This window comes from Erinaceus europaeus, chromosome 12 (assembly GCF_950295315.1).
Source record: "Erinaceus europaeus chromosome 12, mEriEur2.1, whole genome shotgun sequence".
Lineage (NCBI taxonomy): Eukaryota > Metazoa > Chordata > Mammalia > Eulipotyphla > Erinaceidae > Erinaceus > Erinaceus europaeus.
The window spans coordinates 49,941,563-49,954,316 of record NC_080173.1 but is presented as its reverse complement, the minus strand read 5'-3'; the positions used below and the strand labels follow the sequence as shown (position 1 = coordinate 49,954,316).

At 40.4% G+C, this 12,754-nt stretch overlaps 1 protein-coding gene across 3 annotated transcripts; it reads left to right on the top strand.

Annotated features, from left to right (window-relative positions):
- Positions 1–522: 522 nt before the first annotated feature.
- ZPBP2 (zona pellucida binding protein 2) lies at positions 523–11,384 on the top strand. 3 transcript variants are annotated; one of them, XM_060202429.1, is made up of 8 exons: positions 525–694; positions 830–895; positions 3,332–3,457; positions 3,697–3,858; positions 5,356–5,574; positions 6,066–6,148; positions 8,065–8,245; positions 10,934–11,384. In XM_060202429.1, the coding sequence occupies exons 1-8, from the start codon at positions 604–606 to the stop codon at positions 11,026–11,028; spliced, it is 1,023 nt and encodes a 340-aa protein (XP_060058412.1). In that variant the 5' UTR covers positions 525–603; the 3' UTR covers positions 11,029–11,384. The 3 variants fall into 3 exon arrangements, with proteins under 3 accessions (XP_060058413.1, XP_060058412.1, XP_007531076.1); XM_007531014.2 differs by having other exon boundaries at positions 576–708; XM_060202430.1 differs by lacking the exon at positions 5,356–5,574 and having other exon boundaries at positions 523–694.
- Positions 11,385–12,754: the final 1,370 nt, after the last annotated feature.

Sequence of the window (12,754 nt, the reverse complement as noted above, 5' to 3'; positions counted from 1 at the left end):
TGCTGTGGACACTTTTCTGCACTATGTTCATGCTCCTCAAAGCTTTTGCTTTAGCCTCCACTTTAGGAAAAGCTGGAGCTTCCTTCTTTCCTTTGGCTCCGTCTTCATGAAAAGTTGGGTGTAGAAATATTTTAGAAGAGTCTGCAGTGTTAGAGAGCCTAAGAAAGGCACAAGAAACTTCCATGTGGCAAATCGGAGGGAAAGAGAGGAGAAAATGCCCACAGGTACCTCCAACCCATGGGTCCTGTGGTGGTCGAACTCCCCAGACCCCTCTATTAGAAACCCACAGCATTCTTCTCCTCCATCCCCTCAGACTAAAATGACACCTCTTCCCTTCCTCTTCGATCTGGATCTGGGGCTTCTCAGAGACATCTCCAAGAGTGGGAAAACGGCGAGGGCCAGCCAGGCCGCTATCTCGTGGTCCCGAGAGGCAAAGCGCTCACTTCCCGCGTGATCTGCCCTGTGAGCGAGGGCCGAGCACGCATGCGCATGCGCCGTGTGGCAAGGCCCCTGCGGCCGCCGTGACAGACCGGTAGGGTGTTGGACCCCAGCGGTTTGCTCCGCAACGCGGAGGAGACATGGAGAGGCGTTGGGCTGTGGTTGATGTACGAAGGAGCCCATCCCTCGACGCCTCCCTCAGCACTAGCCCCTGAGCCGCCATGCGAGCGTGGGTGCTTCTCTCTGCGGTGCTCTGGTACCTCATAGGAGGTGGGGCTCCCACCTCTGCCCGCGGGGCTCCCCTCCCCGCGCCCCGCCTCCTCCGCCCCGCCCGTCTCTCTGCTCCTCTCCCCCCCCCCCCTGAAAAGTCAACGGTTTCTTTCCTCCGCAGTTGCATGGCAGCGGTTTTCTGAGAGCACGAGTAAAGGTTTCATTTACGGCAAGCCAGGACACCCAGGTAATTCGGAGCCGCGGGGCGCTCGGCGCACCTCGTCCTCCCCCGCGGCCGGAGAGCAGGGCCTCCAGATGTCGGGATCGCATGGGGCGCCTTCATCTCTTTATTTCTCCCGCCGTTCCTTCCTTTCTCTTATTTATTTATTGGATCGAGACAGAAATCGAGAGGGATGAGAAAGAAAGCCAAGGAGAGACAGACACCTGCAGCCCTGCTTCGCCACTTGGGAAGCTTCCCGCCCGCAGGTCGGGGGCCGGGGGCTTGAACCTGGGTCGTCGCGCATTGTGACATGTGCGCTTAACCACCTGGCCCCATCTCTCTTTCTTAAATAACTGAAAAAGTGACACATCTTTAAGGCCGAGCTTGAGCGGCTTGTATCGATGTATGAAACGTTTCCACGCGCCCAGAAGGATAACACTCGCACCGCTGACATGCATGCTTTGAGAGGTCTTCATTTAGGGCACACATAAACGCATCCTTCCTGCCACCACCATGTGGGAGGCTCAGAGCCTGGCATTCAGAAAGCTTTAAAAACTAACATCTTGAGGGTCGGGCGGTAGCGCAGCGGGTTCAAGCCCCGGCTCCCCACCTGCAGGGGAGTTGCTTCACAGGCGGTGAAGCAGGTCTGCAGGTGTCTGTCTTTCTCTTCCCCTCTCTGTCTTCCCCTCCTCTCTCCATTTCTCTCTGTCCTATCCAACAGTAATGATAGCAATAACAATAATAACCACAACAACCATTAAAAAAAAAAAAAGAGCAACAAAATGGGAAAAAATAGCCTCCAGTGCAGTGGATTCGTGATGGAGGCACTGAGCCCCAGCAATAACCCTGGAGGCAAAAAAAAAAAAAATCAATATCTTGTTGATGGATGGGGAAATGGATCAAGTGGTAGAGCACTGGACTTGCATATGTGAGGTTCCATCCTATTGCCTGTACCAGAGTGTGTGTGTGTGTGTGTGTGTGTGTGTGTGTGTGTGTGTGTGTGTGTGTGTTGAAACTCTGTCGAACGTGTAATAAATAATTGTTTAAATTAACATCATGTGGGACTGTTTTGGTTCCAAGCAGATAGTTTCTGTCTCCACCAGATCCACAACTGGAAAGGTATTTGCAGAAAATCTTCCCATATCAGTTTCATTGTCGTTCTCAACAGGACAGTTATAATTAAATATCACATTTTCCTTAGAGATATTTTGCAGCCAAATCCAAATCCTTTTCTGATCTTTAAATTGATTCTACTTACTCTTCAAAAAATGTTTTGACTGAGTTCTAATTTTATATTAAAATGCACATTTCATAAAGTTATATCACGTTTTAAAAATTCTAGTGACCTAGAGTTTTTAAAACTATGAGAAGTTAGAAGGACTTTAGGGGGGGTGTCTGTCTGGTTGAGCACATACATTACACTGCAAGGACCTGGGTTCAAGTCCCTGGCCCCCACCGGCAGTGGGGAAGCTTCACCAATGGTAAAGCAGTGCTGCAGGTGTCTCGCTCCCTCCTTCTCTATCTCCCTTTTTCCCCTCTCAACCTCTCTGTCTATAGCCAAAATAAATAAAATTTAAAATCAAAGAGAGAGAAAAAGGGGGATGGGTGGTGGTGCAGTGGGTTAAGTGCACATGGCCTGAAGCTCAAAGATCAGTACAAGGATCCGGATTCGAGACCCTGGCTCCACACCTGAAGGGGGATCACTTCACAAGGGTGAAGCAGGTTTGCAGGTGTCTTTCCTCCTCTCTCCATTTCTCTCCGTCCTATCCAACAACAACGATCTCTCCTTAAAAATTTTTTAAAGGGGGGGGGGGGGGCGTGTGGTAGCGCACAGGGTTAAATGCATGTGGCACAAAGCGCAAGGACCGGATGGGCCTAGGTATCCCAGTTTGAGCCCCAGGCTCCCCACCTGCAGGGGGTTTGCTTCACAGGCGGTGAAGCAGGTCTGCAGGTGTCTATCTTTTTCTCCCCCTCTGTCTTCCCCTCCTCTCTCCATTTCTCTCTGTCCTATCCAACAATAGTAATAACAACAACAACAATAAACAACAAGGGCAACAAAAGGGAAAAAACAGCCTCCATGAGCAGTGGATTCCTGGTGCAGGCACCGAGCCCCAGCGATAACCCTGGAGGCAAAAAAAGAAATTAAAAAAAGAAAAAGATTCTAGCTGTTCTGGGGAGAAAATATAATAGTTACGCAAAAAGACTTTCATGCTTGAGGTGCCAAAGGTCCCAGGTTCAATGCCCAGCACCATCATAAACTCTGGTATTGAGAGAGCTAGAAAGAGAAAAAAAGAAAGAAGGAAGGAAAGAGAAGCTTTCTAAATGTTAAAATGTTATACTGATTCTTAAAAAAATATTGAAGTCCAAAGAACTAAGAGCACCTGAGCCAATATGGTGGGACGTGTATTTCTTCATTTAATTTTGCTACATAATGAAGTTACACATTATTTTATTTTGTCACAGTGAAAATATATGTAAAATTACACCACAATAGTCCAGTCCTTGTCTGTATGGATTTTAAACGTGCTAAAAAAGAAACAGTGGATCCTTCTTATTTTTGGATTGGGCCTAATGAAAAGGCATTAACAGGTAAATTATTTGGTCTTAATATCTTTTTAATGATGTGAGTGTGTAAGAAAAGCACAGTCATTTGTTGAAAGGAGAAAACTGCAAATTGTTCCATTTCACTTGCTCCATACTTAGACAAATATGTTACATCTTCCAGATCTGAACCTTATTATTTTAATTTTTATAACTCTTTTAAGTATTTTAAATAATTTTCAATTGTTATGTGTTAAGTAACCAAGTAACTTATTGTACTCGTCTAGGAAGTAATCGAATAAATATAACTAAAACAGGAAAGTTGATTGTGAAAGATTTTCTGGAGCATTTGTCTGGACTTTACACATGTACTCTTTCATATAAGAAAATCAAAGCAGAAACCCAAGAAGAAAATATAGAAAAGCAAAGATACGACTTTATGATCTTTGGTAAGAACTAATGAGCTTAGTTTGTCTTTCTTCATTTAGGAAGATAGTCTGTTCTTTGTTATTATGAAGTGGAATATTTGGGATATATTTGATCAAATAAACTATTTTCTTTTTTTATTTTCCTTTTATTTCCACCAGGGTTATCATTGGGGTTTGGTGCTGGCACTATAAATCCACTGGGAGGGGGCCATTTTTTCAGTTTTTTTTTTCTCTCCTTTTCTTTATCTTTCCTTTCTCTTCCTGTTTTATTTGATAGGACAGAGGGAAATTGAGAAGGGGAGAGGGAGGTAGAAATAGAAACCTGCAGACCTACTTCACCACTTATGAAGTGTCCCCCTGAAGAGGGGAGCCAGGGCTCACTCCTGAGTCCTTGCTCATAGTAACGTGTACTCAACAGGATGCGCCACCACTAGGCCCCCTCAAATAAACAAACTAAGTTAGCATCTACATAGTATGCTCTAAATAGCCCTCTTTCATCCTCTATTTTTTTAATATCTATATATGCAAGTAAAGTCTATATTATAACTATACCATGTAATTTTAGAACTAATAGATTCTGTAAAAGCAAACTAATTATCCATTTCACTGGACTACACTAACAACAACTTTCCACAATTTAAGACTCTCCCCTCAATCTTTTTGTTTTTTTATATATAATGGATTTTTTTTTTTTGCCTCCAGGGCTGGGGCTTGGTCGAGCCTGCACCATGAATCCACTGATCCTGGAAGCTATCTCCCCCCCCTTTTGTTGCCCTTGTTGTTTTATCGTTGCTGTGATTATTATTGTTGTTGTTGTTATTGGATAGAACAGAGACAAATGGAGAGAGGAAGGGAAGACAGAGAGGGGGAGAGAAAGACAGACACCTGCAGTCCTGCTTCACCGCTTGAGACTCCCCTGCAGGTGGGGAGCCAGGGGCTCAAACCGGGATCCTTACACCCATCCTTGCGCTTTGAGCCATGTGCGCTTAACCCACTGTGCTACCTCCCGATCCTCAGTTTTTTTTTTTTTTAAGATTTATTTTTGTTACATATGAGGGAAGAGGCTCTAGAGAAGGGGAGAGAGAGGGAGAGGAAGAAAGAAGCCGAAACACTACTCCCGTACATGCGGTGCTAGAGATTGAACTAAGAACCTCAGGCATACAAAACTGATATTCTGTCAGTCAAACTATTTCCCCAGTCACATTTTCTTTTTGAAACTGTTATCTTATTTGGCCAGTCTATAGAAGCCACTTCTCAAACTGAGTAGATAATATATCAGATGAAAATAACAGGCTTTCTTTAAAGTTAATAGCTTTGTATTCTTTTTGAGGACTATTTAATAAAACATTTTATTAAATAAACATTGCTGATTTGCAAGACTGAAGAGGTTAACTGTTACATGTTTGTTGACAATTGTTTGGCAGAGTATATTGACGTTAAAATAATTGCTTGTATTCTTACCTCTTTTTTATTAGTGATTTAATATTGATTTACATTCTTACCTTTTTTTTTTGAAAGCCTATCGAGAACCTGATTATTCATATCAGATGGCTGTACGTTTTACCACAAAGTCTTGTATAGGAAAATATAATGACTTACTCTTCAGAGTACTGAAGAAAATTTTGGACAACTTAATCTCTGACTTGTCATGCCATGTCATAGAACCATCATATAAATGCCATTTTGTTAAAATTCCAAAACATGGTCTTGTACATGAGCTGTTTATAGCTTTTCAAGGTAAAAAAAAAAAGGTTTCAATTTATAGGTTTAGTCTTAAGTCATAGTAGTAATAAATCATATAACTAGTTATTGTATTAATCTAAAATATTTTACAAATAGTTGGCCATAAATATTTGTTAGTCACTTAAAGTATATTGTTGGTCTTAACTTGGTAATGGTTTTAAAGTTTAACACATTAATTATTTACCTTCAAATATATCGTTGCTTATCTCTTAGAAACCAGTATTATGGGTGGGGGAGATAGGGAGGAACCAAACCAAATTTATTTGTATTCGTTGCAAAGTCTTGTAGTTACTCCTGTTAACCCCCAGATGGAGTAAAATGATAATGTATAAATGATTCAGACTTGTGTACCTTAATTTGTTATTAGAATTACAGAGATGAAATACATGCATACATACACACTAAATTCAGCATTTGGAGTTTCATTGGAATGTTTGGTACTTTTTAGAATCCTTTTGTGAAAATACCATTTTTTCCCTCCCCAGTTAATCCTTTTGCACCAGGGTGGAAAGGCACATGTAATGATTCTGTTGACTGTGAAGATATCACAAATCGTAATATCCTCCTGGTGAGCATTTGATATAAAGGGAAAGTATTTGTCTAATCAGTACATCTATTTTTAAAACTGTGTAAATGTTCGATTAATTTTTTTAAGTTTCTTCAAAATTTCATTTCTCAGATTGGAGAGATAGCTTGCTTATTGGGTAGGGCACAGACCTTATCATGTGCACAGCCTGGATTTGAACTCATGGAAGGTTCTATGGTATCAAAGGAAACATGGTGTGCCATCTCTCCCTGTCTTTGCCCCTATCTGAATGAAAAATCAGCCCAAAGTGGTGAAATCACACATGCACAAGGCCATGAACACACACACACACACACACACACACACACACACACACAGAATGTGTTTGCTACATTTCTAAGCAAGCAGATTGCAGGGGAGCCACTAAGGCTTTGCATCTGTGATTCTACTGCTCCTCTTGTTTGGTTGGTTTGGTTTGGTTTGGTTTGGTTTGGTTTGGTTTGGTTTGGTTTCATTTTAATTTTAGAGAGAGGGAGAGAAGGACGGAGAGGAAAAGAGAAAAAAAGGAGACACCACACAATATTGCTCCACCACCCATTCAGTTGCCAGGCATGGTGCTTATATGTGTGCCAGGACTGGAATCCAGGTCCTTATGTATGGTAAGGTGTGTGCTCTACTGGGTGACCTATCTCCCAGCTTCATAAGTAGATTTAAATTGTTATATATATTCTTAAGGAATGGTCTCATGCATTGCCTCATGTATATGTGGTACCACTGAGTGTTCCATCCATGGAGCCCCCTTGGTGCTCCCACTTAGTGAGAAGGCTGGCTCAAACATGGGGCCTCTCACAAGGCAGCTGCTCTACCAGAGGAGCGATCTATTGGCCTCCTCAATAATTATTCCTTAATAATCATAATAATTGATTTTTGGTTTTAGTTTTTTTAAATAGATTGGCTATCTCACAACGTTTTGGAATAAGTATATCTGTAATATTAGAGAGTTCCCCAGGTCAATGTTAGGTATCAAAGATAGAAAGATAGATCCCTAGTCTCTTTTCCCCGTAAAGTAGTAGCTTAGAAAACAAAAACAAAAACCCTCAGGAACATGTAACTCTAGTGTTAAAGTCAATGCTCTTTCCCAAATTACAACTATTCTAGTCAAAACAATTGGTCTTTCTTCAGTCATCCTCAAGGACTAAAAATTGCAGTTTTAAAGAATTCTTCCAAGGGGCCAGGCAGTAGCACACTAGCTTAAGCGCATAGTACTAAGTGCAAGGACCAAAGCAAGGATTCCAGTTCCATCCCCCATCTCCCCACCTGCAGGGGGGGGGGTCACTTCACAAGTGGTGAAGCTGGTCTGCAGGTGTCTGTCTTTCTCCCTCCCTCTATATTATTCCCTTCCTCTCTCAATTTCTTTCTGTCCTAGCCAATAAAAAAATGGTCTCCAGGAGCAGTGGACTCATTAGTGCAGCCTCTGAGCCCCAGCAATAACCCTGGAGGAAAAAAAAAAAAATCCTCTACTACCCTGTTCTAGCAATAGTTCCTGAGCCCATATTTTAGTATAGTACATGATTTTTGGGAAACACTCTGCTTTAGCTATTATTAGACTATGCTAAAAAATAATAAAATTATGTCATTAGCTCATAGTTTTTGGTAGAGGAAAGACATGGTATCTGTTTTGCTCAGCTCTTTATAATTGGAAATAACTATGTGTGGGATAAACATGTTGTAATCAATTCAAAGAAGAGTCTTTTAACCTCAGTTTTGTTTTTCTTAACAATTACACAGTATGAATGACAATAAGGTCAAGGGTAGATTAATTTTAGTATTAACAAATAACATTTAGGAATTCATGTGTGTCTAAGCATGACCGTTTATTTCATTGTCTCTGATACAGGAGGAGAAATCTGGTTTTCAGTTTAGTAATTGTACTTGTCTCTGGTACTGTTAAATCCTAGGCAAGAGATCGAATAGAAGAATTTTTTAGGAGCCAAGCAAATATTTACTACCATGATTTTAATAAAACTATACCAGCCATGCATTTTGTGGACCACAGTTTTCAAGTAGTCCGTATGGATAGCTGTCGTCCAGGCTTTGGAAAGAACGAAGGTCTACATAGTAATTGCGCTAGCTGTTGTGGTAATTATAAAATGTAATTTTTGGTTATTTGGTTAGAGGACTAGATTAGTTATTCACTTAGAATAACTGGCTTAAATCTATATAGTGATTCTTTTCCACAACTAAAAACACTTTTGACAACTCAAGTCCAGCTGAGTTAACTTTTTTAAAAAAATTACCTCAAGCTTCCCCTTTGCATGGTGCCCCCACATTGTACCAGGTCTGAGCCAGCTTTTATTATATATAGAGAGATTTCCTTATAAAAATCTATGGTGGGGGGGCAAGATATATAACTAAAGAAAAGAAAAATTTATGGTCCAAATTTCTAAATACAATCTTCTTTATGTACATTAATTCTTCATATTCTTTTATATTGCAAAGCATTTCCAAGTTTTCTGACTTAAGCTAGCACACTGGGAAAGAAACCAGAATGATCTTATCCAGAAAACAGAATTGGAAATAGGAACTGCAAGACTAGAAGTAGGGATGTAGAAGTGAAGCACTGCAGAAAATACTGTAAATTGCTGCTACTAAAGAGAAAAATAGGATTCTTAAATTTCTTCTACCTTCATCAAAATACAGACTTTGAAACTCATAAATAATACCCCACAACTTAGTTACCTGACCATAAGTCAAAATATATATTATTGGTTTAAAATGTATATACATATTTATTTTTAATTTTTAAAAAATATTTATTTATTCCCTCTTTTTGCCCTTATTGTTTTATTGTTGTAGTTATTATTGTTGTTGTTATTGATGTCACTGTTGTTAGATAAGACAGAGAAATAGAGAGAAGAGGGGAAGACGGGGAGAGAGAAAGATAGTCACCTGCAGACCTACTTCACCGCTTGTGAAGCGACTCACCTGCACTTTAACCTGCTGCGCTACCACCTGACTCCCTTATTTATTTATTTTTACCAGAGCACTGCTCTGCTCTGGCTTATGGTATGCAGAGAATTGAAACTGGGATGTCAGACTTCCAGCATGAGAGTCTCTTTGCATAACCATTATGCTATCTACCTGCACCCAGTTTAAATATCTCTACCCAAATTTTTTTTTCTTTTTTCTTTATTTCCTTTTTGTTTTGTTGCCCCTGTTGTTTTATTGTTGTAGTTATTTTTTTTTTTTATTTATTTAAATTTTTAATTTAAGAAAGGATTAGTGAACAAAAGCATAAGATAGGAGGGGTACAACTCCACACAATTCCCACCACCCAATCCCCATAACCCACCCTCTCCCATGATAGCCTTCCCATTCTCTAGCCCTCTGGGAGCATGGACCCAGGGTCGTTGAGGGTTGCAGAAGGTAGAGGGTCTGGCTTCTGTAATTGCTTCCCCGCTGAACATGGGCGTTGACTGGTCGGTCCATACTCCCAGTCTGCCTCTCTCTTTCCCTAGTAAGGTGTGTCTCTGGGGAAGCTGAGCTCCAGGACACATTGGTGGGGTCTTCAATCCAGGGAAGCCTAGCCAGCATCCTGGTGGCATCTGGAACCTGGTGATTGAAAAGAGAGTTAACATACAAAGCCAAACAATTTGTTGAGCAAACATGGATCCCAAGATTGGAATAGTGGAGAGGAAGTGTTGGGGAGGTACTCACTGCAAACTCTAGTGTAATCCTGCTTTCAGGTATATATTTTGCAGTAGTTTATGGATACGTGTGCGCATACGCTCTCTCTCACAGAAACTGGTGTATGTCTAGGTTATGGGACTTTGTTAGAAAGTGAACTACCTGAGATGAAATTAGAGTGTACTATAAAAGGAAAGGTCTCACCCGAGTAATGAAGCTGAAGGGTTGTCATTCCACACGTGAAGTCTCTGGATACACTCTGAGGTGAAGCATGTTGAGATGGCAATCGTTGCTTTGGTTAGGTTGTGATCGGCGGATGCAATATTATTTGGTATGGATTGGGAGAAGCATACGGGAAAGTGAGCCCTATCCATGGGTGCCAGGACTGGGGGAAGTAGGGGCTCTATAGTGAAGATGTGAGGTTCCTGCTGTCTTAGGGTTCAAAAAGACAATCAATAGTTAATATTATCATCACATTATTTGTTAATTGGGTTAACTTTGAAAAGTCCCTTTGTTATGGTTTGCTGTACAGTACCCAGTATCTTGTATATAGCTGTGCTATTGGAAGCCTCCAATCTACTTGGTCTAGGCTTTTGAGAGAGTCCGCATATCAAATACGTAGCCTATCTATTAAAAAGATTCAGTTTGTCTCCTGAGAACCTTTGAGACATACAATTGATTTCCCCCTCTCATATTAATTAACTACTGATTTATATGTCTACATTTTGCTAGGAGTGTACATAAACACCATTCCCATCACCAAAGGACCGTGACCCATCCCTCCCGCCCATTCCCACCCCCCACTGGCCCAGAAAGCTACATGTCTACCCCTCACCACTGGGTTTTTTCTTTGGTGCCCTACTTGTTGTAGTTATTATTGATGATGTTGTTGTTGTTGGATAGCACAGAGAGAAATGGAGAGAGGAAGGGAAGACAGAGAGGGGGAGAGAAAGACAGACACCTGCAGACCTGCTTCACCGCTTGTGAAGTGACTCCCCTGCAGGTGTGAGCCGGGGGCTTGAACTGGGATCCTTATGCTGGTCCTTGCGCTTCGTGCCACGTGCGCTTAACCTGCTGCACTGCCACCTGACTTCCTCTACCCAAAATTCTAATGTCTGTTCTGTGTGTTCTCTTTTGCAGTGGTTTGCAGTCCTGGGACATTTAGCCCTGATGTTGATGTTACTTGTCAGACCTGTGTTTCTGTCCATACCTACGCAGCTAAATCATGCCCATAGAAATCAAACAAAAGCCACAGTATTAAGACTAGAGGTGAAAAGCATTGTGACTTGCTTGTGGAGTAGGGGACATGAGATGAGTTCTTCACATACCAAAGTATCATGGATAGTTTCATTAATATCTGTAGAACCAAATATTGCAAAGTATGTATTTTAGAAACTTTAAAAAAGATAGTTGACATGGTATTTCCAAGAAGGCATTTAACCCCATAACTTTGGTGTACAAAGGAAAATAAGTATTAATGGATAACTTTGAATGAAATGTGCTGTTGTTTACAAACTGACTCTATTGCTCTGTACTTAAGACTATATTAAGATAAAAAAGATATATAATAAAAACTTTATACTTCTATATATTAATTTGTTTTAAATAACATATTATGCAAAAGCATATGAATTACCTTTGTAATTAGAATTAAAAAATATTTCTTTTGGTCCTTTCGCTTTTAGTTTAAAAAAAGAATTAGAATTTTGTGGTCCAGGAGGTAACTCAATGATAAAGTGTTGGACTCTCAAGATTGAGGTCCAGAATTTGAGTCCCAGCATCATATATGCCAGCATGATGCTCTGGTTCTCTCTCATCAATCAGCAAATAGTTAAATATTAAAAATGATAATAATTAGTGGGATTTATTTTTAATATAGTCTTATATTTATAGACTAATTGAGTAGTGGAATTTTAGTGCTCATCCAACTTGTGCCCTCCTCCCAGTTTCCCTTGTAATTAACATTTTACATTAATATTGTATCATTTTTTAAAATATTTACTTATTAAATTATGAGAGAGACCAGAGCACTGCTCAGCTCTGGCTTAATGTAATGCTGGGCATTGAATCTGGGGACTCAGATCAGAGCCTGAAGCATGAAAGTCTTTTACATGACCATCATGCAGTTTCTCCAGCCCTGTGTTATACAGTTCTAAGTAATTAAAACTGATATATCAGTAGTAACTGTAATTTATAACAGATTACATTAAGGCTCATTCTTTGGGGGGCAGGTGGTGGCACCCACCTGGTTGAGTGTGCTTGTTACAATGTGCAAAGACTTGGGTTCAAGGACCCAATCCCCAACTGTAAAGGGGAAAACTTTGTAAGCAATGAAGCAGTAGTGCAGGTGTCTCTCTCTGTCTCTCTCTCTCTCCCTCTCCATCTCCCCACTCCTCTTGTCAATTTCTCTCTGTCTCTATCCAAATAAATAAATATTTTTAAAATCTCATTCTTGTATAATTCTATGGGTCTTGACAAATACATAGCTACCTGTGCTTATTATAGTTTCATACATCATGCATAGTTTTCATACAGTTTTACCACCCTAAAAATCCCCATGCTTTAGTTATCCAGCACTTCCCCTCATCCCAGAACCCTTGACAACCACTGACCTTTTTGCTGGTCCTATAGTATTGCTTTTTCCAAGTCATATACTTGGAGTCATACAGCATGTGAATTTCTCAGACTGGTTTCTTTCTCTTAGCAATATGCATTTAATGTTTCTCAATGTTTTCTTCATGATTTTGTAGATCATTTTTATCACTAGTAATATTCCACTGTACGGACATATAAAGGACATCTTATTTGTTTCCATTTCTTTAGTGAAAATAAATAAAACTACTGTAGACATGGACGTGCTAGTTTTTGTGTAGATATAATTTCAATGCATTCAGATAAATGTTATGATTCTGATTATGGATTGCTAGACTGTGTGGCAAGATTATATATAGTTTGTAAGAT

Bases quoted from the DNA above. Each gene is read 5' to 3' on its own strand.
- ZPBP2 (XM_060202429.1), top strand. From the start codon at position 604: ATGTACGAAGGAGCCCATCCCTCGACGCCTCCCTCAGCACTAGCCCCT. The intron at 896-3,331 runs GTAATTCGGAGC...ATTTTGTCACAG, and splicing joins CGGCAAGCCAGGACACCCAG to TGAAAATATATGTAAAATTA. The intron at 3,458-3,696 runs GTAAATTATTTG...GTACTCGTCTAG, and splicing joins TAATGAAAAGGCATTAACAG to GAAGTAATCGAATAAATATA.